At 47.1% G+C, this 27,616-nt stretch overlaps 1 protein-coding gene and 1 long non-coding RNA gene across 8 annotated transcripts in view; one reads left to right on the top strand and one right to left on the bottom strand.

The window, feature by feature from the left end:
* Positions 1-4,083: 4,083 nt before the first annotated feature.
* On the bottom strand, positions 4,084-27,488 carry LOC106993499 (uncharacterized). Its single transcript, XR_001439742.3, has 3 exons — positions 27,271-27,488; positions 10,697-10,825; positions 4,084-5,406 (listed from the first exon to the last, which is right to left on the bottom strand). It is a non-coding gene; the product is annotated as an uncharacterized LOC106993499 (long non-coding RNA).
* The window catches only part of TREH (trehalase), a 35,814-nt gene continuing 16,102 nt past the window's right edge, over positions 7,905-27,616 (top strand). For 2 of the 7 annotated variants that reach the window (XR_013404330.1, XM_015115876.3), the window contains exons 1-9: positions 7,905-8,091; positions 24,966-25,066; positions 25,209-25,353; positions 25,437-25,524; positions 26,402-26,502; positions 26,663-26,755; positions 26,884-27,000; positions 27,112-27,234; positions 27,480-27,529. Coding sequence is in view for 5 of the 7 variants with exons in the window: in XM_015115876.3 (XP_014971362.2) it covers positions 8,003-8,091; positions 24,966-25,066; positions 25,209-25,353; positions 25,437-25,524; positions 26,402-26,502; positions 26,663-26,755; positions 26,884-27,000; positions 27,112-27,234; positions 27,480-27,529 (907 nt within the window). In the remaining 2 variants the exon portion in view is untranslated. Of the gene's footprint in view, positions 8,092-23,585; positions 23,610-24,965; positions 25,067-25,208; positions 25,354-25,436; positions 25,525-26,401; positions 26,503-26,662; positions 26,756-26,883; positions 27,001-27,111; positions 27,235-27,479; positions 27,530-27,616 lie in introns of those variants that run through there. The other 5 variants (XM_077964479.1, XM_077964478.1, XR_013404331.1 and 2 more) reach the window with 4 other exon arrangements.

Genomic DNA, 27,616 nt, shown 5'->3' with positions numbered 1-27,616 from the left:
AGCTGTCATTGAGCTACTGCACTCCTGCATGGGTGACAGAGGAAAACTCTGTCTCTAGAAAATGAAATGAAGGCCGGGCGCGGTGGCTCAAGCCTGTAATCCTAGCACTTTGGGAGGCCGAGATGGGCGGATCACAAGGTCAGGAGATCGAGACCATCCTGTCTAACCTGGTGAAACCCCGTCTCTACTAAAAAATACAAAAAACTAGCCGGGCGAGGTGGCAGGCGCCTGTAGTCCCAGCTACTCGGGAGGCTGAGGCAGGAGAATGGCGTGAATCCAAAAGGCGGAGCTTGCAGTGAGCTGAGATCCGGCCACTGCACTCCAGCCTGGGCGACAGAGCGAGACTCCGTCTCAAAAAAAAAAAGAAAATGAAATGAAAAGAAAATACAAAGAGAACCAGCCAGGCACGGTGGCTTGTGCCTATAATCTCAGCACTTTGGGAGGCCAAAGTGGGAGGATGACCTGAAGTCAGGAGTTCGAGACCAGTCTGACCAACATGGCGAAACCCTGTCTGTACTAAAAATACAAAAATTAGCCGGGCATGGTGGGGCATGCCTGTAATCCTAGCTACTGGGGAGGCTGAGGCAGGAGAATCGCTTGAATCCAGGAGGCAGAGGTTGCAGTGAGCCAAGACTGTGCCATTGCACTCCAGCCTGGGCGACAGACTGAGACTCAGTCTCAAAAACAAACAAACAAAAAGAACTAAATGGGGTTTCTTGTTTCTGGCCTAGGGTGTAAGGAGTGTGGCAATTGCCACTCCATCTTAACAACAAGTAAAAAGCTGAATAAACAACACCAACAACTCTTCTTAGATATGTCAGAGAATTAAGGTCACAGAGCTGCCCCCAAAACTGGAGACAGACAGGCAGATACAGAGAGTCACAACTTAACAGAGTAGACACCTCCACACTGGGTTTCTTTTACCCAATACTGGTTTGGTTTCAAGAAAAAACTATAAGTCATACTAAAAGGCAGAAAATACCATTTGAAGAGATAGAGCAAGTATCAGAACCAGACTCAACTATAGTGGGGATGTTGGATTTCCAGGCCGGAAATTTGAAACAACTATGATTAACATGCCAAGGGTGCTCACGGAAAAAGTAGACAACATACATGCAAGAGCAGATAAGTAATTTAAGCAGAGTGATGAAAATTCTAAGAAAAAACAAAGAGGAATTACAACGAGAAAAAAACACCAACGAAATGCCTTTGATCAGCTCTTTAGTAGACTGGACGCAGCTGAGGAAAGAATCCATGAACTTCAGGATATGTCAGTAGAAACTTCGAAAACTCAAAAGCAAAAAGAGACAAGACTGAAACAGACAGAAGAGAATATCCAAAACTGTGGGACCATGACAAAAGGCATCACATATGCATTAATGGGAATACAGAGGAAGAAAGAGGGAACCAAAGAGATATTTGAAACAATAATGATGGAGAATTTCCCCAAATTTATGTCAGACACCAAACCACAGACCCAGGAAGCTCAGAAAATACTAAGACAGATGCCCCCCAAAAAGAAGAAAAAATCAACACCTAGGCATATTATATTCAAATTGCAGAAATTCAAAGATAAAAAGTCTTGAAAGAGGCCAGAGGAGTAAAAAAAACCTTACCTATAGAGGACCAAGGATAAAAATGACATCAGACTTCTTAGAAACCATGCAAAGAAGAAGAGAACCTTGTGAGATATTTAAAGCATTGACAGAGAAAAAGATCCCACCAACCCATAATCCCCAGAATCTGTATCCTGCAAAACCATCCTTCAAAAGTGATGGAGAGGCCAGCACAGTGGCTTATGCTTGTAATTCCAGCACTTTGGGAGGCTGAGGCAGGCAGTTTGCTTTGAGCTCAGGAATTTGAGACCAGCCTAGGCAACATAGTGAAACCTCGTCTCTACAAAAAAATACAAACTTTAGTGGTGGCACACACCTGTGGTCCCAGCTACTTGGGGGGCTGAGGCTGGAGGAGCACTGGAACCTGAGAGGCAGAGATTGCAGTGAGCCGAGATCGCACCACTGCACTCCAGCCTGGGTGACAGAGCAAGACTCTGTCTTAAAAAAAAAAAAAGAAAGAAAGAAAGAAAAGAAAAGAAAAAGAAAAAAGAAAAAAAAAATGGAGAAACGAGAACTTTCACAAGCCAACAAAAATTGAGAGAATCTGTAGTCCTGAAGACGCAAGAAGTATCCAAAAAAAAAAAACTTCTTCAGAGAAAAGAAAGATGACATGTTAGAAACTTTGAACTACATAAACAAGGGAAGAGCTTTAGAGAAGGAATAAGTAAAGGTAAAATAAAAGCTTCTACTTTTCTTATCCTTAGTTAATCTAACAGATAATGGTTTGTTCAAAATAAAACAGGGCATTTATCCAAAATGCTTGATACCAGAAGTATTTTGGATTTCGGATTTTTTTAAAAAAAATTTTGAAATATTTGCAATATACTTACTGGTTCAAAATCCCAAATCTGATCATCCAAAATCTGAAATGCTTCAGTGAGCATTTCCTTTGATCATTATGTCTGTACTCAAAAAGTTTTGGATTTTGGAGCATTTCAGATCTTGGGCTATCAGATTTTGGGTGCTCAATCTGTAATAGCAACTGTGTATTCAATAATTATAGTTTATGGATAAGGGAACTGAATGACAGCAATGATAAAAGGGACAGGAGGAGGAAGTTAAGACTACTTTGTTGGCCGGGCGCGGTGGCTCAAGCCTGTAATCCCAGCACTTTGGGAGGCCGAGACAGGCGGATCACGAGGTCAGGAGATCGAGACCATCCTGCTGAACACGGTGAAACCCCGTCTCTACTAAAAAATACAAAAAAACTAGTCGGGCGAGGTGGCGGGCGCCTGTAGTCCCAGCTACTCGGGAGGCTGAGGCAGGAGAATGGCGTAAACCCGGGAGGCGGAGCTTGCAGTGAGCTGAGATCTGGCCACTGCACTCCAGCCTGGGCGACAGAGCCAGACTCCATCTCAAAAAAAAAAAAAAAAGACTACTTTGTTGTCATAAGGTACTCGCACTACCGTGAAACAGTGTTATTTGAGTAGACTTGGTTAGTTGTAAATGTATACTAAAGAAAGAACTGCTGGAGGCCGGGTGCGGTGGCTCACACCTGTAATCCCAGCGCTTTGGGAGGCCGAGGTGGGTGGATCACGAGGTCAGGAGTTTGAGAACAGCCTGGCTAATATGGTGAAACCCCATCTCTACTAAAAATACAAAAATGAGCTGGGTGTGGTGGCATGCGCCTGTAGTCCCAGCTACTCAGGGGGCTGAGGCAGGAGAATCACTTGAACCCAGGAGGCAGAGGTTGCAGTGAGCTGGAATCATGCCACTGCACTCCTGGTGTGACAGAGTGAGATTTCGTCTCAAAACAAAACAAAACAAAAAACACTACTGGCCAGGCATGGTGGCTCACACCTGTAATCCCAGTGCTTTGGGAGGCTTAGGCGGGAAGATTAATTGAGCCCAGGAGTTTGAGACCAGCCTGGGCAACACAGTGAGGAGTTCCCCCAGAACAAAGCCAGTTTGCATATTGGGCAGAAGATGTGAATCACTATAAACATTGCTGAAAAGAAGACATACAAATGGCAAACAGGTATATGAAAAGGTGGGCTACATAACCGATCATCAGAGACATGCAGATCAAAACTACAATGAGATATTATCTCATTCCAGTTAAAATGGCTTTTATCCAAAAGACAGGCAATAACAAATACTGGTGAGGATGTGGAGAAAAGGAACCCTCATATACTGTTGGTGAGAATGTAAATTAGTACAATCACTGTAGAGTTGTGTGTTTTTTTAAAAAGAACATTGGCTGGGCACGTTGGCTCATGCCTGTAATCCTAGCACTTTGGGAGGACAAGGTGGGTGGATTGCCTGAGCTCAGGAGTTCAAGACCACCCTGGGTAACATGGTGAAACCCCGTCTCTACTAAAATATGAAAAATTAGCCTGGTGTGATGGCAGGCACGTGTAAGCCCAGCTACTCAGGAGGCAAAGGTTGCAGTGAGCTGAGTGACCAAAAAGTTGGTCCTATGAAAAGATCATTAAAATTGACAGAGAAGACACACAAAAAATCAGAATGAGTGCAGAGGCATTACTATTGACCTTACAAAATTGGAAATAGAATACTATAAACAAGTATATACCAACAAATTAGATAACCTAGATGAAACAGAAAAATTCCTAGAAACAGAAATTATACAAACTGATGCAAGAAGTAGAAAGTCTCAATAGGCGTAACAAGTAAAGAGATGACAATAAAAAACCTTGCAATAAAAAAAGATGTTTGGGCCAGGCGCAGTGACTCCCGCCTGTAATCCTAGCACTTTAGGAAGACCAAGGCAGGTGGATCACCTGAGGCCAGGAGTTCAAGACTAGCCTGGCCAACATGGTGAAACCCCGTCTCTACTAAAAATACAAAAAGTAACTGGGTGTGGTGGTGGGCACCTATAATCCCAGCTACTTAGGAGGCTGAGGCAGGAGAATCGCTTGAACCTGGGAGGCAGAGGTTGCAGTGAGCTGGAATCATGCCACTGCACCCCAGCCTGGGCAACAGAGTGAGGTTCCATCTCAAAAAAAAAAAAAAAAGTTTAATTTTATATGTCAACATGGCTAGGCAAAGGTATCCAGATAGTTGAGCAAGCATTATTCTAGATGTTTCTGTGAAGATATGTTTTAGATGAAAATAACATTTAAATCTGTAGACTCTGAGTAAAGCAGACTACCCTCCCTAACGTGGATGGGCATTATCCAATCAGTTGAAGACTAATTTGAAAAAGACTGACCTCCCCAGAAGAAGAGGGAATTCTCCCAGCATGCTGCCTTCGGACTTGAACTACAGCTTCTTCCCTGTTTCTCCAGCCTGCCGGCCTACCCTAGAGATTTTGGACTTGCCAGCTACCTCTCAAACTCTCTCTCTCTGCTCCCATCCCCCACATATATATTGTTTCTGCCTAATATGGTCCAGGACCAGATGGCTTCATTGGTACATTCTACCAAACATTTAAAGAAGAATTAACATTAATCTTTCTCAAACACTTCTACAAATAGAAGAGGGGTATACTTCCTAACTCATGCTATGAGGCTAACATTACCCTGATATCAAAGCCAGATAAAGACAACACAAGAGGGCTGGGCATGGTGGCTCACACTTGGGGAGGAACACTTGGGGAGGCCAAGGCGGGAGAATCAGTTGAGGCCAGGAGTTCAAGACCAGCCTGGGCGACGCAGTCAGATGTGGTCTCTAAGAAAACATTTAAAAGTTACGCAGGCGCGGTGGCGTGCACCTGTAGTCCTGGCCACGCAGAAGGTTGAGGCCAGATGATCACTTGAGCCCCAGGAGGTCGAGGTTGCGGTGAGCTGTGTTCATGCCACTGTCTTCCAGCCTGGGTGATGGAGCAAGACTGTGTGTCCAAAAAAAAAAGAAAAAATCACAAGAAAAGAAAATTACAGTCAATTATCCTATATACATATTGATGCAAAATTCCTCAAAAAAATACTCTCAAACAAAAACCAACAGTTTATTAAAAGGATTAGACATCATGACCAAGTGAGATTTATCCAAAGAATCCAAGGGTGGTGGTTGCACAGCGTTGTGAATGTAATAAAAGGAAATTGAATTGTACACTTAAAAATTGTTGGCTGGGTGCGGTGGTTCACGCCTGTAATCCCAGCACTTTGGGAGGCCAAGGCAGGCGGATCACGAGGCCAGGAGCTTGAGACCATCCTGGCTAACATGGTGAAACCCTGTCTTTACTAAAAATACAAAAAAAAAAAAAAAAAAAAAAAAAGCTGGGCATGGTGGCGGGCGCCTGTAGTCAGATGCCCGGGAGGCTGAGGCAGAAGAATGGCGTGAACCCGGGAGGCGGAGCTTGCAGTGAGCAGAGCTTGCACCACTGCACTCCAGCCTGGGTGACAGAGCGAGACTCCATCTCAGGAAAAAAAAAAAAAATTGTTGACCAGGCATGGTGGCTCACATCTATAATCCCAATACATTGGGAGGATGAGGCAGGAGGATTGCTCTGGCTCAGGAGTTCCAGACTAGCCTGGACAACATAGGGAGACCCAATTTCTACAAAAAAAAAAAGTATTTTTAATTAAAAAATTAGTTGGGTGTGGTGACATGTGCCTGTGGTCCCAGCTACTCAGGAGGCTGAGGTGGGAGAATCCCTTGAACCTGAGAGATCAAGGCTGCAGTGAGCTGTGATGGAACCACTGCACTCCAGCCTGGGCGACAGAGCGAGACCCTGTCTCAAAAAACAAAACAAACAAAAAACCAATGCCAGCTGCCCACATTACTGGGTGGAGCTATCTGAACCTTTACTAGTTCAGAGCGGTGCCTGATTCATGAGTCATTTCTTTGCTTGAATAAATGGTTAAATTTAATTTGTCTAAGGTTTTTCTTTTTAACAGTGGCAAACACTGCTCAGGTGCCACAACTGACATCCTTAACAGCAAACCTAAGTCCTTCAGGAGAGGTCACGCCAATCACTAAACTCCATGTGCCTTGCCCACCCCCTGTCCCCTGTCCCTTCAGCTCACCTTCCATATGTTGAGGGGATGAGCCTCTAAAGCAACCGAATCTGCTTTTTTTTTTTTTTTTTTTTGACAGAGTCTTTCTCTGTCACCCAGGCTGGAGTGCAGTGGCACAATCTTAGCTCACTACAACCTCCGCCTCCTGGGTTCAAGCGATTCTCCCGCCTCAGCCTCCTGAGGAGCTGGGATTACAGGTGCCCGCCAACAAGCCCAGCTAATTTTTGTACTTTTGTATTTTTGTAGAGACGGGATTTCACCATGTTGACCTCAGGTGATCTGCCCACCTCAGCCTCCCAAAGTGCTGGGATTACAGGCGTGAGCCACTGCTCCCTCCCGGTGAGAATCTGCTTCTTAAGCTCACAAACTTCTCTGCTAGCTCCACTTTGGGGAATTACAAGGAATTACATTCCTTGGCTTGGCAAAGACATTTCCAGACTGGTGCCAACATGTTCCTGCAGCCTATCTCAAAACCCTTCCCTGCATGAGCACCAAGTTCTCTGCAGCTAGGCTGAGGGGTTTGCTGTTCTCTTTGTATGCTCTGCGTACATTGTAGTGGTCTCCAGCCCATTCCCTTGGCAAACTCCTATGTGATCATCAAGACTCATTAGGACAGGCGTGGTAGCTCAGGCCTGTAATCCCAGCACTTTGGGAGGACAAGGCGAGTGGATCATGAGGTCAAGAGATTGAGACAATGCTGGCCAACACGGTGAAACCCTGTCTCTACTAAAAATACAAAAATTAAATGGACGTGATGGCATGAGCCTGTAGTCCCAGCTATTTGGGAGGCTGAGGCAAGAGAATCGCTCGAACCCGGCAGGCAGAGGTGGCAGTGAGCCGAGATCATGCCACTGTACTCCAGCCTGACGACAGAGTGAGACTCAGTCTCAAAAAAAAAAAAAAAAAAAAAAAAAAGACTCATTACAAAGTCACACTATGGTGGGTCTCCCTTAGTTCTCCCCAGACGGAATGGCTCTACTGTCCTGTGCTCCTGCCATATCTCTTGTAGACAACAGTGAGAGTCCTTGAATTTCATACCACACCAGGGACAGGATCTTGAGCCATTCCATTTGAAATGTTAAGGGAAATGGTAACTCTCTGAAGTGGGTGGTCTTGGGGCCACCCAAGGAACTTGCATCCAGGTTACAGGTGTGTGGCCTCGACTGTGTCTCTGGCCTTCGGGTGCCCATTCCCCACCGCCATCCCCATACTCTGAGGGAAGGGCCTGAGCCATTGGCAGCAGCTGAGACAGTTAAATAGAAGAAGCAAAGTAGAAGCAGGGGAGGTGACCACTGTGCCCTGAGAGCAGGAGGGGCGAGCAGGCTGCACACAGACCAAGCACACGTCCCTCAGGTGGCCACGCCTCGAAGGCTGGACTTCGGCCGACTTGGACAGGCAGGCGAGTCAGGCTGTGCCCAGCAAGCCGAGGGTGCCTGGGCTTGCTCATTCATCACAGTCACAGCCACCATGCCAGGGAGGACCTGGAAGCTGTGCCTGCTACTGCTGCTGGGGCTGGGACTGGGGTCCCAGGAGGCCCTACCCCCACCCTGTGAGAGGTAGGGTGTGGGGAAGGCAGCGGGAGAGGATGGCAATAAGAGGGAGGCTGGGATGAGATCTCAAGCTCTGGGGTCAGTACTTCAGAAGGAAAAGAAGAGATTATAAAGGAAGGAAAGAGTAGGGAAGAGAAGAAAATCAGGATTCCTGTGTAGCAGGCTCTATGCTGGGCACTGCACCTGCAGTCCTTTTTTTTGTTTTTGTTTGTTTGGGTTTTTTGTTAGAGTCTTGCTCTGTCGTCCAGGTGAAGTACAGTGGCACCATTCCACTCACTGCAGCCTAGACCTCCCAGGTTTGAGATTCTTTTTTTTTTTTTTTTTTTTTCTTTGTTGAGACAGAGTCTGGCTCTGTCGCCCAGGCTGGAGTGCAGTGGCCGGATCTCAGCTCACTGCAAGCTCCGCCTCCCGGGTTTACGCCATTCTCCTGCCTCAGCCTCCCAAGTAGCTGGGACTACAGGCACCCGCCACCTCGCCCGGCTAGTTTTTGTATTTTTTTTTTAGTAGAGACGGGGTTTCACCGTGTTAGCCAGGATGGTCTCGATCTCCTGACCTCGTGATCCGCCCATCTCGGCCTCCCAAAGTGCTGGGATTACAGGCTTGAGCCACCGCGCCCGGCCAGGTTTGAGATTCTTGTGCCTCAGCCTCCTGAGTAGCTGGGATCACAGGCATGCACCACCACGTCCGGCCTGTCATTGACTTTTACCAAATTTTTCCACCTTTGGAAGGGAATTAGTCTTGGTGACTGTGCTGGGAATACAAGCGTGAGCCACTGCCCCCTGCCAGGACCTGCAGTCCTCATACCAGATGCAGCTGCCAGAGCCTGGCCTGAGGTCTAACACCCTGTTGGCCTGACCCACCCTCCCTCCCTCTCCTCCTGCAAGCTGCCCCTTGAACTGTGCAGGCCTCTTCCCAGGATTGTTCTAGCAAACTTTCTGCTCCAGCTTCCTAGCCTGGGTGTGAGAGGCGGCCTAAGGGCCTGACCATAGCACCCGGGCTTAAGCCCTGACCCTAATACTCTCCTTGTGACCCAGGGCAGGTCAAAGCTCTTTCCTAACCCTGAGTTTCCATCACCAGGGACAGAGATGAGTGACCCTGTCCTGCCTCCTGGACTCAGGCAAAGTCTACCCTTCATTACTCATGGATTTATGGAGCTGTGGCCACATCAACCACTTTACCAGCTCCTGCAAGAACAATAATAATAGAAGCAAAACAGCTGGGCATGCTGACTCACGCCTGTAATCCCAGCACTTTGGGAGGCTGAGGTAGCGGGGGGATCATCTGAGGTCAGGAGTTCGAGACCAGCCTGACCAACATGGTGAAACCCCATCTCTACTAAAAATACAAAATTAGCCGGGCGTGGTGGCACACACCTGTAATCCCAGCTACTCAGGAGGCTGAGGCAGGAGAATCACTTGAACTTGGAAAGTGGAGGTTGCAGTGAGCCAAGATCGTGCCATTATACTCCAGTCTGGGCAACGAGAGTGAAACTCTGTCTCTAATAATAATAATAATAATAATAATAAAAGCAAAACAGTAACAGAAGCACAGTTTGAAGTAGAGCGAAGTTAGGACCCGCTGGTGCAGGTGAGCGGAGGGTGTGTTAGAGAGGACGGGGAGGAAAGGTGTCTCTGAGGAGGTGATGTGTGAGCAGAACTGTGGTAAGAACCATCGTTGAGCTGACCTGGGAGAAGACAGTCTAGGCGTGGAAAGGGCCGTGCAGAGGCCCTGAGGTGCTGTTCAGGGATTGGGAAGAAGGCCTGTGTGATTGGGGCAGAGTGGGAACAGGTCTGGGGAGAGCGGGGCTCCAGGCAACAAAGTTTGGGCTTGGGCTCCAGTGGTAGGACTACAGTCAGAGACAAGGGATTCAACAGGGGGTGCGTGTTAAGGGCGAGTTGACGGTGCTTGCCCATGACAATTGTGGAGTATAAAGGGGAAAAGTGTACCTGGGAGAGTTAATAGGTTTTGTCCTGTGCGATTGTAATGACGACTTCAGAGAGACTGGGTGGTCCAGTGTTTTGTCAAGCATTAGGCTGTTTGCCAAACGTAGGGGAAGATGACTTTATTGGTGTTCCCTAAGACCAACCTCAGGCTGGTGATTCACTAATACTTCCAAACGGTTATACCATGATTATGGTTTCATTCTTTTTTCTTTTTTTGAGATGGACTCTCGCTCTGTCTCCAGGTTGGAGTGCAGTGGCGCAATCTCGGCTCACTGCAATCTCCACCTTCTGGGTTCAAGCAATTCTCCTGCCTCAGCCTCCCCAGTCGCTGGGATTACAGGTGCCTGCCACCAGGCCTGGCTAATTTTTGTATTTTTAGTAGAGACAGGGGTGTTGCCATGTTGGCGTGATCTGCCTGCCTCAGCCTCCCAAAGTGCTGGGATTACAGGAGTGAGCCACCGTGCCCGGCCTTGATTATGGTTTCTTACAGTGAAAGGATACATGTTAAAAGCCAACGGAGGTGAAATATTCTAGGGCCGAGTCCAGGAGAAAATAAGCTCAATATTCCAGTTTTTCCTCTCCCAATGGATTTATATGGACAGTACTTGATTTTTCCAGCAATAACATGGGACAGCACGCATGAAGTATTGCCAACCACAAAATCTCACCTGAGTCTTGGTGTCCAGTGTTTTTATTGGAGGTCAGTGATGAAAGCATGGACTACTTGTGTGGCTGACCTCAGTTACTCACTCTCCAGGTCTTCAGAGGTCAAACTGATACTGGGTGGCCAAAGGCCCCTGCCAGAAATCACATTATTAGTATCATATATCTGGCATGGCCCAAGGTCCCAGAAAAACAAAGACTTATCAGGCAGCATATTTCAGTAATTTAAATCTTATCTCTCAGGGCTGGTCAAAGGCCAGAACTTTCTCTGAAACGTGCAGGGTTTGAACACAGCAGACCTGCTGAGTCAATCCTTTCATGCACAAGCCACTTCTTGCATAATGAAGAATTTGTTTCGTCTTTTTTTTTTTTTTTTTTTTTGAGACGGAGTCTTGCTCTGTTGCCCAGGCTGGAGTGCAGTGGCCGGATCTCAGCTCACTGCAAGCTCCGCCTCCCGGGTTCAGGCCATTCTCCTGCCTCAGCCTCCTGAGTAGCTGGGACTACAGGCGCCCGCCGCCTCACCCGGCTAGTTTTTTGTATTTTTTAGTAGAGAAGGGGTTTCACCGTTTTAGCCAGGATGGTCTCGATCTCCTGACCTCGTGATCCGCCCGTCTCGGCCTCCCAAAGTGCTAGGATTACAGGCTTGAGCCACCGCGCCCGGCCTGTTTCGTCTTTGTCTTGGGTTCCTCCAAGGTCACTTCTAAGCTCTTGGAATCTCCCAAGTGATAGGAATATCTGTTATTCCTAGTGGTCCCTGATTACTGTTTTTTGTTTTTGTTTTGTTTTGTTTTGAGATGGAATCTAGCTCTGTTGCCCAGGCTGGAGTGCAGTGGCAAGATGTTGGCTCACTGCAATCTCTGCCCTCAGGGTTCAAGCGATTCTCCTGCCTCAGCCTCCCAAGTAGCTGGGACTATAGGCATTCACCACTATGCCTGGCTAATTTTTGTATTTTTAGTAGAGACTGGGTTTCACCATGTTGACCAGGCTGGTCTTAAACTCCTGACCTCAAGCGATCCACCCACCTCAGCCTCCCAAAGTGCTGGGATTACAGGCATGAGCCACTGCACCTGGCCTGATTTTTTGCCTGTCTCAACAAACAAAAAAATAAAACAAAAAAAATACCAAGTCCTGGTTGGTGAACACATTGATGAGCCAGGAGGAGAAACGTCCTGGTTCCATGGGGAAAGGACACAGAAGCTGTTCATTCAGGGCCCCCCTAGACCTTGCCCCATGTGTCTCTTCATTTGGCTGATCCTGGCTTATATTCTTGTAATAAAACTACAGCCCTAAGCATAACCGTAAGCTTTTCTGAGTCCTGTGAGTTCTACCAAATTATCAAATCTGAAAGGGTTATGGGAACCCCTACATTTGTAGCCTTTTGGTAAGAAGTGCAGGTGGCCTGGGGACCCCTGAACTTGTGGCTGGTGTCAGACGTGAGGCCGTCTCACTCAGGACTGTGCCCTTAACCTGAGTGTGGATTCCACACTAACTCCCGATGGTTAGCACCAGGATTAAATTGCAGTATTGCAGTTGGTGTCAGAAAATGTGGATTCACTAGAATGACCCTGACTCACTGAAACATGTGGGTTGGGAAAAGAAAAGATGAAAGGGCAGGGGATGAGAAATCTTTCATTCTTGAGTGGCTACATGGTCACTCATGGTGTGAAGAACAGTCATGCTGCAATCAGTTACTGGAGGTAAAAGTTACCAATGGAACTTAGAGATGATTGATCTCTAACTTTTGGGGAGTTGGCCCATGTGCATAGGAAAATGTATACCACTAAGAAGAAAAGCAAATATACAATCCCTATAGATTTTTATCTGTAATAGTCAAACTGAAAGTAAAAGATGGGCCATGCTTAGATTCTGGTTGGTGGAATTACAACCTCCAGTCCTGCACTGTGGTACCAAAAGCACCTGCTGAAGCCCTGATGGGCACTGCAATGAGATTGAGAGAATATAAAAATGTGGCCAGGTGCAGTGGCTCACACCTATAATCCCAGCACTTTCGGAGGCAGAGGTGGGCAGATCATCTGAGATCAGGAGTTCAAGACCAGCCTGACCAACATGGAGAAATCCTGTCTCTACTAAAAATACAAAATTAGCCGGGCATGGTGGTGTGCACCTGTAATCCCAGCTACTCGGGAGGCTGAGGCAGGAGAATCACTTGAACCCAGGAGGAGGAGGTTGCAGTGAGCTGAGATCGCACCATTACACTCCAGCTTGGGCAACAAGAGTGAAACTCCATTTCAAAACCAAAACAAGGCCGGGCGCGGTGGCTCAAGCCTGTAATCCCAGCACTTTGGGAGGCCGAGACCGGCGGATCACGAGGTCAGGAGATCGAGACCATCCTGGCTAACCCAGTGAAACCCCATCTCTACTAAAAAATACAAAAAACTAGCCGGGCGAGGTGGCGGGTGCCTGTAGTCCCAGCTACTCGGGAGGCTGAGGCAGGAGAATGGCGTGAACCCGGGAGGCAGAGCTTGCAGTGAGCTGAGATCCGGCCACTGCACTCCAGCCTGGGCGACAGACCGAGACTCCGTCTCAAAAAAAAAAAAACAAAAAACAAAACAAAACCAAAACAAAACAAAACAAAAAACTGGTATGCGCTTGAACAGGTTTTATGTGGAGTGTTGCATCTCTTCTACCTGAATGTATTACAGGGATGGATATTGTATCTGACCAGGAAACATTTAGACTACCTAGTATTGTAAAACAGAAGGCATGGACATCCACTCATCAAGCAATATTGATTAGACATTCCAAATGGGAACCAATAACATTGCCCAGCTCCACAGAGATTGTTAGCCTTCTCTGGAGCATAGACTGGACTTTATAGCAAAGGTCTTAGAGCACCTCCTGGCACGAGTGCTGGGACTTTGGACTAGAGAATTTCCGTGTGAGAGGTAATTATTGGCTCGCTATCAGACATTATTTGAAATTGCCCCTATGACTGAAGGATGTAAGATAATCTTGAAACCTGAAATACCTATAATATCTTAGGTGATGTTGGAGAAATGCTCTCAGAGAGTGGGCAGGGCCTAGAAGAGTTCCATAATGAAGTGGAAATGACTGGATCAGGAATAAGCTCATGGGGGAATGCAGAGTTATTCAGTGTATTCAAGAGCAGAGAGATTCTCTTCCCCTAAGACTGACTTTGGACCCACTCATTAGATTCTATTGCCAATTGGACAGTGCCCTATTGACAGCTCTCAATTGACCAACAAAGAGCTATTTGGCTTATGGATGGCAGTCCCAAGGTGAATGAACAGCCTACTGTTTGGAAGGTTGTCACTCTGATCAAAGAAGGCAAGAACAAATCAGCTCTGTGGGCTGAATTGCATACTGTTTAGGTTTTTACTAACTCTTGGACAGTGGCCAATGGCCTGGCCATATGGTCAGGCAGAAGGACAATGGGAACCTTGTCTATATGGAAATCACAACAGGAATTTTAGGAGTGCATTAAAGCAGGTTATGTTGATGTCCATCAAAGAACCCCTTTCCAGGATCAAAAGGGAACTGGGGCAACAAGCAGGCATCCCTGTGTGCTCGCTTGAGGTGGCCACCTGTGTTCATGAAATAAATGGACATTGCAGGGCAGCAGCCATGCAGAGAAGGGCTGAATTTAGACTTAGTCCTCTTGTTCCCGCCGAGGCACAAAATGCCAGTAAGTACTTTTCTGTCTGCCAAAAAGAGAAAGACTGCACACGGCTGTGGGAAGATGACCTTGGAGGGAAGGCCCTGCACATACCTGGCAAGATGGACTGATTCTGGTAGGCCTGGAGGGCTACAAATGGGTCCTGACAAGAGTAGACACTGATTCTGGACTGGAGTTTGCATGGCCAGTGGTAGATGCAAATGCTCAAAATACTGACACTGTAAAAGGGTCAGAACAAAAGATACTCCACCAATTTGAACCATTGAGTTATATTTCTTCAGATCAAGAAACATTTTCATCTTCAGAGGAGTGGTTCCATAGAGAATTGGGATGGGCAGTTGAAGCATGTGCTATCTAAAACAGCAGGGAATAAGGGTATGAAAGGCTGGCTTACGTGCCTTCACAAGTATGTGCTCACACTCAGCATAAGGGGGCTCAAGGGTTTGTCCCTATTAGATTCTTCTGCTTTTCTGGAAGTTAAAGGGAAGAGGGACTGGGGGACGATGACTAGCAATTCTTCCCATGTGGTATGACTATACCGTTTTCTTTCTTCCCCACATTAACTAAACTTTCTTTTTCCAGATGATTCAGTGGTTCCCGTAAATCCCAGTGGTCCCAGGACTGCAGATACATAGGATAAGAGTAGTTTACACACCACAGTTCTAGTGTTATGATATTCTGTGTTTTTTCTGTGTGCTTACTATTAACAGTGAGTTTTGTATCTTCAGGTGATTTCTTTTTTTTTTTGAGATGGAATCTCACTCTGTCACCCAGGCTGGAGTGCAGTGGTGCGATCTCAGCTTACTGCAACATCTATTTCCTGGGTTCAAGCAATTCTCATGCCTCAGTCTCCCAAGTAGCTGGGATTACAGGCATGCGCCACCATGCCCCGCTAATTTTTTGTATTTTTAGTAGAGATGGGGTTTCACCATGTTGGCCACGCTGGTCTCGAACACCTGACCTCAAGTGACCTGCCTCAGCCTCCCAAAGTGCTGGGATTACAGGCCTGAGCCACTGAACCCAGCGATCATTAACTTTTTTTTTTTTTTTTTTTTCCTGAGACAGTGTCTCACTCTGTTGCCCAGGCTGGAGTGCAGTGGTGAGATCTCAGCTCACTGCAACCTCCACCTCCCTGGTTCAAGCGATTCTCCCACTTCAGCCTCCTGAGTACCTGGGACTACAGGTGTGTGCCACCACACCTGGCTAATTTTTTTGTATTTTGTGGTAGAGACAGGATTTCACCATGTTGGTCAGGCTGGTCTCAGACTCCTCAAGTGATCTTTCTACGTCGGCCTCCCAAAATGCTGGGATTACAGGCATGAGCCATTGTGCCCTGCCCAGGTGATTTCTTTTTTTTTTTTTTTTTTTTTTTTGAGACGGAGTCTCGCTCTGTAGCCCAGGCTGGAGTGCAGTGGCCGGATCTCAGCTCACTGCAAGCTCCGCCTCCCGGGTTCACGCCATTCTCCGGCCTCAGCCTCCCGAGTAGCTGGGACTACAGGCGCTGCCACCTCACCCGGCTATTTTTTGTATTTCTTAGTAGAGACGGGGTTTCACCGTGTTAGCCAGGATGGTCTCGATCTCCTGACCTCGTGATCCGCCCATCTCGGCCTCCCAAAGTGCTGGGATTACAGGCTTGAGCCACCGCGCCCGGCCCAGGTGATTTCTTACTGCGTGTTAACATCCTATTCTTTCTGACCAAAGTACACTCTTTAGCATTTCTTGTAGGACAGGTCTGGTATTGATGAAATCCTTCAGCTTTTGCTTGTCTGGGAAAGTCTTTATTTCTCCTTCATGGTTGAAGGACATTTTCACCAGATATACTATTCAAGGGTAAAAGTTTTTTTTTTTTCCTTCAGCACTTTAAATATGTCATGACATTCTCTCCTGGATTGTAAGCTTTCCACTGAGAAGTCTGCTGCCAGACATATTGGAGCTCCATTGTATATTATTTGTTTCGTTTCTCTTGCTGCTTTTAGTATCCTTACTTTGTCCTTGACCTTTAGTTTGATTATTAAATGCCCTGAGGTAGCCTTTGGGTTAAATCTGCTTGGTGTTCTATAACCTTCTTGTTCTTGGATATTGATATCTTTCTCTAGGTTTGGGAAGTTCTCTGTTATTACCCCTTTGAATAAATTTTCTGTCCCTATCTCTTTCTCTACCTCCTCTTTAAGTCCAATAACTCTTAGATTTGCCATTTTGAGGCATTTTGATTGTATTTTCTAGATCCTGTAGGCGTGCTTCTTTGTTTATTCTTTTTTCTCTTGTCTCCTCTGATAGTGTATTTTCAAATAGCCTGTCTTCAAGCTCACTAATTCTTTCTTCTGCTTGATAAATTCTGCTATTAAAGGACTCTGATGCATTCTTCAGTATGCCAATTGCATTTTTCAGCTCTAGGGTTTCTGCTTGATTCTTTTCTTTTCAATTATTTTAATCTCTTTGTTACATTTATCTGCTAGAATTTTGAATTAGGACTGCAGATACAAATGCAAGAGGCAGGAATTACTCCTAAGCAAGAAAGTATAACTATATTCTTCAACTTTTATGTGAGAATTCCTTTTTTTTTTTTTTTTTTTTTTTTTTTGAGACAGAGTCTCGCTCTGTCGCCCAGGCTGGAGTGCAGTGGCGCGATCTCGGCTCACTGCAAGCTCCGCCTCCCGGGTTCACGCCATTCTCCTGCCTCAGCCTCCCGAGTAGCTGGGACTACAGGCGCCCACAACCGCGCCCGGCTAATTTTTTGTATTTTTAGTAGAGACGGGGTTTCACCGTGGTCTCGATCTCCTGACCTTGTGATCCGCCCGCCTCGGCCTCCCAAAGTGCTGGGATTACAGGCGTGAGCCACCACGCCCGGCCAATGTGAGAATTCCTAAGGGTCTGATGGGGCAGGTTGTGCCTTCACCTTATCTAGCAAAAATGGGGCTAACAATAAATACAAATATATTGCCTACTGCTCAAGATAGCTTACTAGTTCTGTACCTATGTAAGCCTGCCCTGTATGAATGGGAGTGGACCGAAGGAGAAGCATTTACAAGACAAGTGTTTCTACCTACAATCTGGATAAACACAGTGGCCTAACCCAATGTTCTTTCCAAAGGTGGAAAAGTTTGGGTATAAATGGAGAACAAGAGGTGTAGTAGCTGGGAATAAATGAGTAAATCCATGCATTAATAAGAAATGCAATGAGGGAAGTCCACTATTACATTAATGCTTAGAAAGAAGATCAGAGAAAAAGATGCTATCGCCTCTTCATTCAGCTATACTTGATGCCTGAAAGGGTAAAGCCATATTTTGCCAAGACCACTCCTGCTCTGGAAACTGACAAGATCAAAGGGGAGCCTGCCAGCCTGAGTGGCCTTATCCTGGGAGACATTTTGTCATATGATCTGGTGATGAACAGGACTAATTATTAATGACAATGGGACTCTAGTAATGTGTGAACATCTTTTGACTCTTAATTTTCAGGTTACATCTACCATAGTGCAATATGATAAAGCACTGGCGTTGTTGGCAAGATTATAATACTAATATTGAGGGTCACATGTATTGGGAAATTGAGCTAAAAGCTTCCCATCTCTACTTCCACACTAGCTCCTCTAAATTTTCAATATGTTCATGTTGATACTATCTCTTTGTCGTTACAAAAATGCTATTCCAAATGCAGTTGCTCAGGAAAGTATGACTGTTTTGCTACAAGGGATCTATGGGTAAAGGCTAGGGACTGGACTGTTGTATAACAGAGTTTGTCCGTTCTTTGACCCAAGTTGCTGGGAAGAACTTCTAAGCTCTTGCAATTTCCCAAATGATAGGTGTGTCTTCAGTATTCATGATGAGGCTGTAGATGGATTATACTAATTAGCTGACTCAGGATGAGGACTGGACATGCCAGAAAGACCAACCTGTGTGTTTGCAGAGGTGGGGCTTTGATCCAACTGATATCAGCCTGACCTCCCAATCTCTGAGTAGGGGAGTGGAACTGGAAATTGATTTTTTTTTTAATAAAAAAACCTTACATTTATTTAATATTTAAGACACTTGAAGCCCCTCACTTAATCTTTTGTTTTGTTTTGTTCTTTTTTTTAATTTTTAAATTTTGGAGGTACATAGTAGGTGAATATATTTATTAATTACATGAGATATTTTGATACAGGCATGCAATGGGTAATAATCACATCAGGGTACATGAGGTGTCCACCACCTCAAGCATTTATCCTTTGTGTTACAAACAATCTGATTATACTCTTTTAGTTATTTTTATTTTTATTTTTATTTTATTTTATTTTTTTTGAGACGGAGTCTCACGCTGTTGCCCAGGCTGGAGTGCAGTGGCGCGATCTCGGCTCACTGCAAGCTCCGCCTCCCGGGTTCCCGCCATTCTCCTGCCTCAGCCTCCTGAGTAGCTGGGACTACAGGCGCCCGCCACCGCGCCCGGCTAATTTTTTGTATTTTTAGTAGAGACGGGGTTTCACTGTGGTCTCGATCTCCTGACCTTGTGATCCGCCCGCCTCGGCCTCCCAAAGTGCTGGGATTACAGGCTTGAGCCACCGCGCCCGGCCTCTTTTAGTTATTTTTAAATGTACAATTAAATTATTTTTGGCTACAGTCACCTGTTGTGCTAGCAAATACTAGATCTTATTCATTATTTCTGTTTCTGTGTACCATTAACCATCCCCACCTCCCCCCGATGCCTGCCACTACCCTTTCCAGCCTCTCCTAATTGTCATTCTACTCTCTATCTCCATGAGTTCAATTATTTTAATTTTAAGCTCCCACAAATAAGTGAGAACATATGAAGTTTGTCTTTCTGCCCCTGGCTTATTTCACTTAATATAATGACCTCCAGTTCCATCTATGTTCTTGCAAATGGCAGGATCTCATTCTTTTATATGGCTGAATAGTACTCCATTGTGGATATATACCACATTTTCTTTATCCATTCATCAGTCGATGGACACTTAGGTTGCTTCCAAATCTTGGCTATTGTCAATAGTGCTTCAATATATTGATTCTTTTCTTTCGGTCATATATCTAGCAATGGGATTGCTGGATCATATGGTAGCTCTATTTTTAGTTTTTTGAGGAACCTTCAAACTGTTCTCCATAGTGGTTGTACTAATTTACATTCCCACCAACAGTGTATGAGAATTTCCTTTTCTCCACATCCTTACCAGCATTTGTTATTGCCTGGCTTTTGGATAAAAGCCATTTTAATAAGGATGAAATGCTATCTCATTGTAGTTTTGATTTGCATTTCTCTGATGATCAATTAATTATGTTGAGCACCTTTTCATATGCTTGTTTGCCATTTGTATGTCTTTTTTTAAAATTTATTTTCTTAAGGAAATGTATGTCTGCTTTTCAGTAATGTCTATTCAGGTCTTTTGCCCATTTTAAATTGGATTATTAGCTTTTTTAATAGAGTTGTATGAGTTCCTTATTTATTTATTTATTTATTTTTATTTTTTATTTTTTCTGAGATGGAGTCTTGCTGTGTCACCCAGGCTGGAGCGCAGTGGTGCAACCTCTGCCTCCTAGGTTCAAGCAATTCTCCTACCTCAGCCTCTCAAGTAGCTGGGATTAGAGGCATGCACCACCACACCTGGCTAATTTTTGTATTTTTAGTAGAGACGGGGTTTCACCATGTTGGTCAGGCTGGTCTCGAACTCCTGACCTCAAGTGATTGGCCTGCCTTGGCCTCCCAAAGTGCTGGAATTACAGGCATGAGCCACTGCACCCAGCCCATATGAACATTTTAACAATATTGATTCTTCCAATCCATAAACAATGAACATGGAAAATCTTTCTTTTCTTTTTTTGAGACATAGTCTTGCTCTGTTGCCGCCCAGGCTGGAGTACAGCAGCACAATCACAGCTCACTGCAACCTCTGCCTCCTGGGCTTAAGCGATCCTGCCACCTTAGCCTCCCAAGCAACTGGGACTACGAGTACATGCCACCACACCCAGCTAATATTTTTGTTTTTTTGTAGAGACAGGGTTTTGCCACCACGCCCGGCCAAGGTTTACCAGTGTTTTGTTGAGGATTTTTGCATCAATATTCATTAGTGATACTGGCCTGTAGTTTTATTTTATTTTTTTTTGATGTGTCTTCATCTGGTTTTGGGACCAGGGTAATACTGGCTTTGCAGAATGAGTTTGGAAGTATTCCCTCCTCCTCTAATACATCTTTTTCTCTAAATGCTTCTCCTTGTTAAAAGTAAATTTGTAGGCCAGGTGCCATGGCTCATGCCTATAATCCCAACACTTTGGGAGGCCGAGGCAGCTGGATCGTCTGAGGTCAGAAGGTTCAAGACCAGCCTGACCAATATGGTGAAACCCTGTCTCTACTAAAATACAAAAATTAGCCGGGTGTGGTGGCACATGCCTGTAATCCTAGCAACTTGGGAGGCTGAGGCATGAGAATTGCTTGAACAAGGGAGGTAGAGGTTGCAGTGAGCCGAGATGGTGCCACTGCACTCCAGCCTGAGCGACAGAGTGAGACTCGGTCTCAAAAAAAAAAAAGTAAATGTGTTAGGGATAAAAGACTTTAAGGTGAAAAAACAGGATTAATAAATTCAGCATGTTCCATGATGGGGGAACCTATCTCCCTTAGAGTTTTTTCTATCTCATGGACAATATTTGTTCCACCATGTATGCTGTTGCCATTTTGCATTAAAGGCCTGAGTGCCTTTAGGATACATGTTTTGTACCCAGAATTTGTGAGTTCCCCATACTAGGGTTAGATGAGTGGTCATCACACCTGGGTGTAATTAGTTTGAGTATGCCATAAAGCCTCCCATAGCCTTCCTTGTCTCAGCATGGGGCTGTTCCCCAGGAGAATTTGGACATATCATGGGATGCCTACTGCTTTACTACTATAAGAAACCCATTTGGGCTGGGCATCCTGGCCCATGCCTGTAATCTCAACACTTTGGGATGCCAAGCCAGGAGGATCACTTGAAGCCAGGAGTTCAAGACCAGCCTGGGCAACATATTAAGACCCGGTCTCTACAAAAAAACATAGAAAAAATTAGGTGGATACGCTGGCATATGCCTGTAGTCCCAGCTACTCAGGAGGCTGACATGGGAGGATCACTTGGGCCTGGGAGATTGAGGTTGCAATGAGCTGTGATTGCACCACTACATTCCAGCCTGGGTGACAGAGTGAGCCCTTATCTAAAAAAATAAAAACTAGGCCAGGTTCAGTGGCTCACACCTGTAATCCCAGCACTTTGGGAGGCTGAGACGGGTGGATCACCTGAAGCCGGGAGTTTGAGACCAGCCTGACCAAATAGAGAAATCCCATCTCTACTAAAAATACAAAATTAGCCGGGCGTGGCGGCGCATGCCTGTAATCCCAGCTACTGCTACTCGGGAGGCTGAGACAGGAGAATCACTTGAACCCGGGAGGCAGAGGTTGCAGTGAGCTGAGATCGCGCCATTGCACTCCAGCCTGGGCAACAAGAGCAAAACTCCGTCTCAAAAAAAATAAAAAAATAAAAAATAAAATAAAATTTTTTTCTATTCTGTTTAACAGCTTTTCATCCACAAAAACAAGGGTGATCTGCATTTGTGCATGGAGCTCATTGGAATAGGCTGGCCATGCTGCTGCTATATTTCGTTCGTTTTAACCGGAGACCTTTCTAAGCATTCAGTGATCAAGGTTTACAGTTACACAGTGATTACTCTGCCAGGAGTTGTAAACCACATAATCCAAAGGCCCCAAAAAGAGTAGTTCCTGGAAATTCCTTCCCAAATGGCATCCTTCGTAGTAGATGTAACCTGAAAATTAAGAGTCAAAAATCTCTGGCACATTGCTAGAGTTACATTCTGTTGTCAGCAACTGGAGCAGCTCATCCTCATATCATATGACCAAGTCTCAGAGCAGTGCCACTCAGGTTTGCAGGCTGCCATTTGACCTTGTCAAGGCCCAAAAGCAGGAGTCGTCTTGGCAAATGCATGGCTTCCCCCTTTCAGGCATCTGGTATAATCATGCTAAGACACAATCTTACTCTCTTGTTTTGAGTCTCTCCAGGCACCTACATGATATTGCATTCCCCTCATTGCATAACCCATTTACTCATTCCTTTACCCTCAGCTACTGCGTCTCTTCCTCACCATCTGTCATTGATTTTTTGTTTGTTTGTTTTTGTTTTGAGGTAGAGTCTTACTCTATTGCCCAGGCTGGAGTGCAGTGATGCAATATTGGCCCACTGCAACCTCCACCTCCCGGGTTCAAGCAACTCTCCTGCCTCAGACTCCCAAGTAGCTAGAATTACAGGCATCACCATGCCCAGCTAATTTTTGTATTTTTAGTGGAGACGGGGGTGTTGCCATGTTGGCCAGGATGGTCTCGATCTCCTGACCTCCTGATCCACCTGCCTCGGACTTCCAAAGTGCTAGGACTACAGGCATGAGCCACCACACCCAGCCTATCATTGATTTTTACCAAGTTTTTCCACTTCTGGAAGGGACATTAGGCTTGGCCACTGTGCTGATCCACATTGCCAGCACTAACAGTACTGTTGCAGGTGCCTTGCCCTCAGTCCGCTGCCAGTCATGTAAGGAAGAGTTACAAAGGTGCGGAACTAGTGGGCTATCTTGACCACTAGGCAACATGGCTGCATTCACTAAGAAGCCAAATTTAGCCAGATACTGTGAAGGCACAACACATCCCATCAGACCCTTAGTAAATCTGGCATAAAGGTTTAAAGGTACAGTTGCAGTTTTTTCCTTGAGAATCGTCCCTTCTTCTGACACCCACATTTGCAGTTCCAGTCCTGGGGCCACTGTATTGGGCAGGAAAATGTAGTTGAGATGATTTGGGAACAAATCATATAGTTATACCAACAACTCCGCCCTCCCTTTTCCCAGATCCCCCAGAAAAATTAGGGGAATCAATCTAATGGAGACCTCCCTTTGCTCCTCTCAAGTTGAATGTGAGCACACACTTTTTTTTTTTTTTAAAAGACAGAGTCTTGCTCTTGTTGGCCAGGCTGGAGTGCAGTGGTGTGATCTTGGCTCATTGCAACCTCCACCTTCCAGGTTCAAGTGACTCTCCTGCCTCAGCCTCCCAAGTAGTTGGGATCACAGGTGCCTGCCACCACACCTGGCTACTTTTTGTATTTTTGGTAGAGATGGGGTTTCACCATATTGCCCAGGCTGGTCTTGAACTCCTGACCTCAACTGATCCACCGGCCTTGGCCTCCCAAAGTGCTGGGATTACAGGTGTGAGCCACCATGCCCAGCCAGAGCACACATTTTTGAAGGTATGTAAGCCACCCCTTCATGCTTTTATCTCCCTTCCCCCACTATAGACAGCAAACGTTTCAACTATCTGTTCCAATTTTCTATCAAAGCGCTACTCTGAGGATGGTATGCAACACCATATGTCCATTTGCTGTGGTATTGCTTGCCCCGTTGCTGAATGCTAGATGCTGTCAATTGTGTTCTTTGATCTGAAGAAATATAACTTGGTGGTCCACACTGGTACAGCATCTTCTGTTCTAATATAGCATCTTGTAGTATTTTGCACATTTGCATCTACAACCTGATATGCAAAGCTACTTTAATGTGCCCTTTACATTTCCATAGGGTTATGCCCCAGGTGGGCAACACTTTAGTAGTTCAGTTTTTCACTGCCCATCTGCCAGGCCATTGGCCACGGCCCATGAGTCAGTAAAAACCCAAACACAGGGGCTTTTATCATTTGATTCTTCTATCACTGCAAGGAAAACAGCACGCAATTCAATCCACTGAGATGATTTGTTCTTACCTTCTTCAAAGATTTTCCATCCTCAGTCAGAGTGCAAAGGCCTTCCAAACAAGGTCTTTCTACCTATAAACCAAGCAGCTTTTGTCATTCAACCAAGAGCTGTTCAAAGGGCCCCTATGTGGCACTAGGATCCATTAGCTCCTTGGTGCTTCCAGAGTTGACCCTAGGGGGAAGGAGGCTTCCTGCTCCTGAATACCATGAGCACCTCCTTGCATTCCCTGAGCAGCACGCTCCTGAATAAACCATTTCCATTTTATTCAGAAACACTTCTGGGCACTGCCTTCATTACGGAGTGTTCCTCTGACATCACCCAAGACATTATGGCTATTTCAGGTTTCAGGATTATTTTGTGTCCTGCCGTCATGGAAGCAGTTTCTGGAAACACTCAAGAGCCAGCTAGTAATTATCTCTCAAATGACCTACACATACACTGCGCCTGGAAATGTTCTGGCCCAATCTCAGCAATCACCACTGAGTGCACCTCCCAGGTTTCTGCCATAAGCCCTTCCGATTGAGTCTACACAGGGCCATTGTACAGAGAATTGGCCACACCAGTATGACTAAAGTGCTAACCTCCCTTTGTCTACCAGCTATTCTACATCATCTCAAATTAGCCACCAGTGTGGGCTCAGGCAGTCAGACAGGCACTTTATTGCCCAAAGACCCTACTTGTTCCTTCAGCCCTGTATGTCACTCCAACCCACAAACTCCTAACACACACACACACACAGAGCCCTTGTCCAGTCCCAGGGAACATGCCTTGACCAGTCTGCCACAGACTCTAGCCTTCTCTTCTGTCCCAATGGGGTGCTGGTGGTGACCTGACCTGCTCCTATCCCTGTCTCTGCAGCGAGATTTACTGCCACGGGGAGCTCTTACACCAAGTTCAAATGGCCAAGTTCTACCAGGATGACAAGCAGTTTGTGGACATGCCACTGTCTATAGCTCCAGGTGAAGCACCTAGGGCTGAACCTCCTCTCCAAAGAACCTTCTCTCCAAAGAAGGCAGGGGGCAAGAACAAGCAGAGAGGCCCCTGTGATCAGGGAGTGGCTTGTGACACCCTGCTGACCCCTCCCTGCTGCCTGCTCTCCAGAACAAGTCCTGCAGACCTTCACTGAGCTGTCCAGGGACCACAATCACAGCATCCCCAGGGAGCAGCTGCAGGCGTTTGTCCAGGAACACTTCCAGGCCAAGGGGCAGGAGCTGCAGCCCTGGACCCCTGCAGACTGGAAAGACAGGTATGACTCTGGACGGGGAACAAGAGAGGGTCCCTTCCAACCGAGCTGCCTCCCTGAACCCTGGGGGGCCTGTGTTCTTCCAGCCCCCAGTTCCTGCAGAAGATTTCAGATGCCAAACTACGTGTCTGGGCAGGGCAGCTGCACCAGCTCTGGAAGAAGCTGGGGAAGAAGGTATCAGCGTCCTGGGCCTGCCCAAGGCCTGGCCAAGGGAACTGGAGAGAGGAATGTGCCTGGGGCCCACAGTGTCTCCGGAGCACAGATCGGGCTTCTTTTTCTGAGAAACCAGTTCCTGACCCCTGGGTCCCCAAATAGAAGCCCTCTAGAAAGAATTTTTGAGATCAGAAGCGCAGCATCTACTTCTAATGCCTCGCCTCCTCCAGGAAGGCTCCCCAGCCTCCCCAGGAAACCCCAGCCTGCCCTGCCACCTCTAGGCTGCCCAGTACTGGGTAGATGTTCACTGCCTGCTGGGCTGTCTCCTTCCCTGAGCTCCTTCTCAGGAGGCCTCCGTCTCAGGAAGAGTCAGTGCTACTGCTGCTTGGGGCCAGGCCCTGTGCTCAGCCCTGTCCTGAGCTACTTTGCTCATCTATATCCCCTCACCTGGGGAAAGGGTTTGGGGTTTTACCCCTACCTGGCTCAGAGAATGGGGGTGATGGGCCAATCTTCTGAGCCTGGTTGGGTCGTGGCAGCAAGGATGGGGAGTAGAGGGGAAATGGGGGGCTGGCACCCCCTTACCCACCCAGCCCACCCTGGGTCTTTGTAATGGCTGCTGCTTGGTGGATACCTGCCCGGTGCCTGGCTGAGTGGTCGGGTCTTCTACCTGGCACCAAGTTGAGCCAGGACTCCCAAGGCCAGAAGGTGACAGATGAGGACCCCAGGGCTCCCAGCGGCCAGGCGTTTATCACATGGCTGAGCAGCAGTGGAGCCAGAGCTGAACCCAACTGCCTGGCTCCAAAGCCTGTGACTCCCAGGGCCTCAGATTCCCCAGCTGCCTGCGGCCTCTGCTTCCATGGGGATTCTAGGCTCCCCTTGCCCTCTCTCCTGATTCCAGATGAAGCCAGAGGTTCTCAGCCACCCTGAACGGTTCTCTCTCATCTACTCAGAACACCCCTTCATTGTGCCTGGCGGTCGCTTTGTGGAGTTCTACTACTGGTGAGCGCCCAGGCCTGAGAGACCAGGGGGCCTGCAGGACTGGCAGTGGTACAGAAACCCAGGGCCAGCAAGGTGTCTTGAGCAGGGCAGAGTGCCCCACTGGCTGGTGTGCAGGGCAGAGGGAGACAGCAGGGTGGTGCCTAAGCTGCCCCTTCCCCAGGGACTCCTACTGGGTCATGGAGGGTCTGCTCCTCTCGGAGATGGCTGAGACGGTGAAGGGCATGCTGCAGAACTTCTTGGACCTGGTGAAAACGTGAGAGGGGGCCAGGCACTTCCAGCCTAGGTGGGGAGGATTGGCAGGTGTGCCATAGGCCTGGAGCTGGATTGCCTTGGTGCCAGTTGCTGGGGAGAAGGCATCTCAGCAGGCCTTCCTCTTGGCAGCTATGGGCATGTCCCCAATGGCGGGCGCGTGTACTACCTGCAGCGGAGCCAGCCCCCACTCTTGACCCTCATGATGGATTGCTACCTGACTCACACCAACGACACCACCTTCCTACAGTGGGTACCACCCTTCTTGTGCTGCTCTGCAGACCCACCCCCCACCTCAGACCTCTCAGGGCTGGGGATGGGCAGCGCACCTGGGCTGAGGTGTTGTCTGCTTCACTCCAGGGAGAACATTGAGACGCTAGCCTTGGAATTGGACTTTTGGACCAAGAACAGGACTGTCTCTGTGAGCTTAGAGGGAAAGAACTACCTCCTGAATCGCTATTATGTCCCTTACGGGGGACCCAGGTGAGGAACTGCACAGCCCACCCCTCAATCTCTTACCTGCTCACTCTGGTTAGAGCATCACAATGCCCCGGGCAGGAGGAGGAGTGACTTAGCCTGACCTCTCAGATGGTGACACCGAGAGCCCTCTGCAATCCTGGGCTGTGGGGGCCCAAGGGCAGTTGGATCAAGATGGCTCAGCCTCCTCTTGACCACAGAGGGGCTTAGTAGCTACTAGTGCCGGGCTGCCCACCTCTCCTCTTTGCCAGGCCTGAGTCCTACAGCAAAGACACAGAGTTGGCTGACACCTTGCCGGAAGGTGAGCAGCAGCAGGGTGAGGGAGGGCTGGGGGCAGGGTGGCTGAGCACCTCTGTGTCAGGCTCTGGTCTCCTGTCATTGGCTGCCT

Source organism: Macaca mulatta, chromosome 14, assembly GCF_049350105.2.
Source record: "Macaca mulatta isolate MMU2019108-1 chromosome 14, T2T-MMU8v2.0, whole genome shotgun sequence".
NCBI lineage: Eukaryota > Metazoa > Chordata > Mammalia > Primates > Cercopithecidae > Macaca > Macaca mulatta.
The sequence above is the reverse complement of the archived record's forward strand: the minus strand, read 5'-3'. Positions and strand labels throughout refer to the sequence as shown.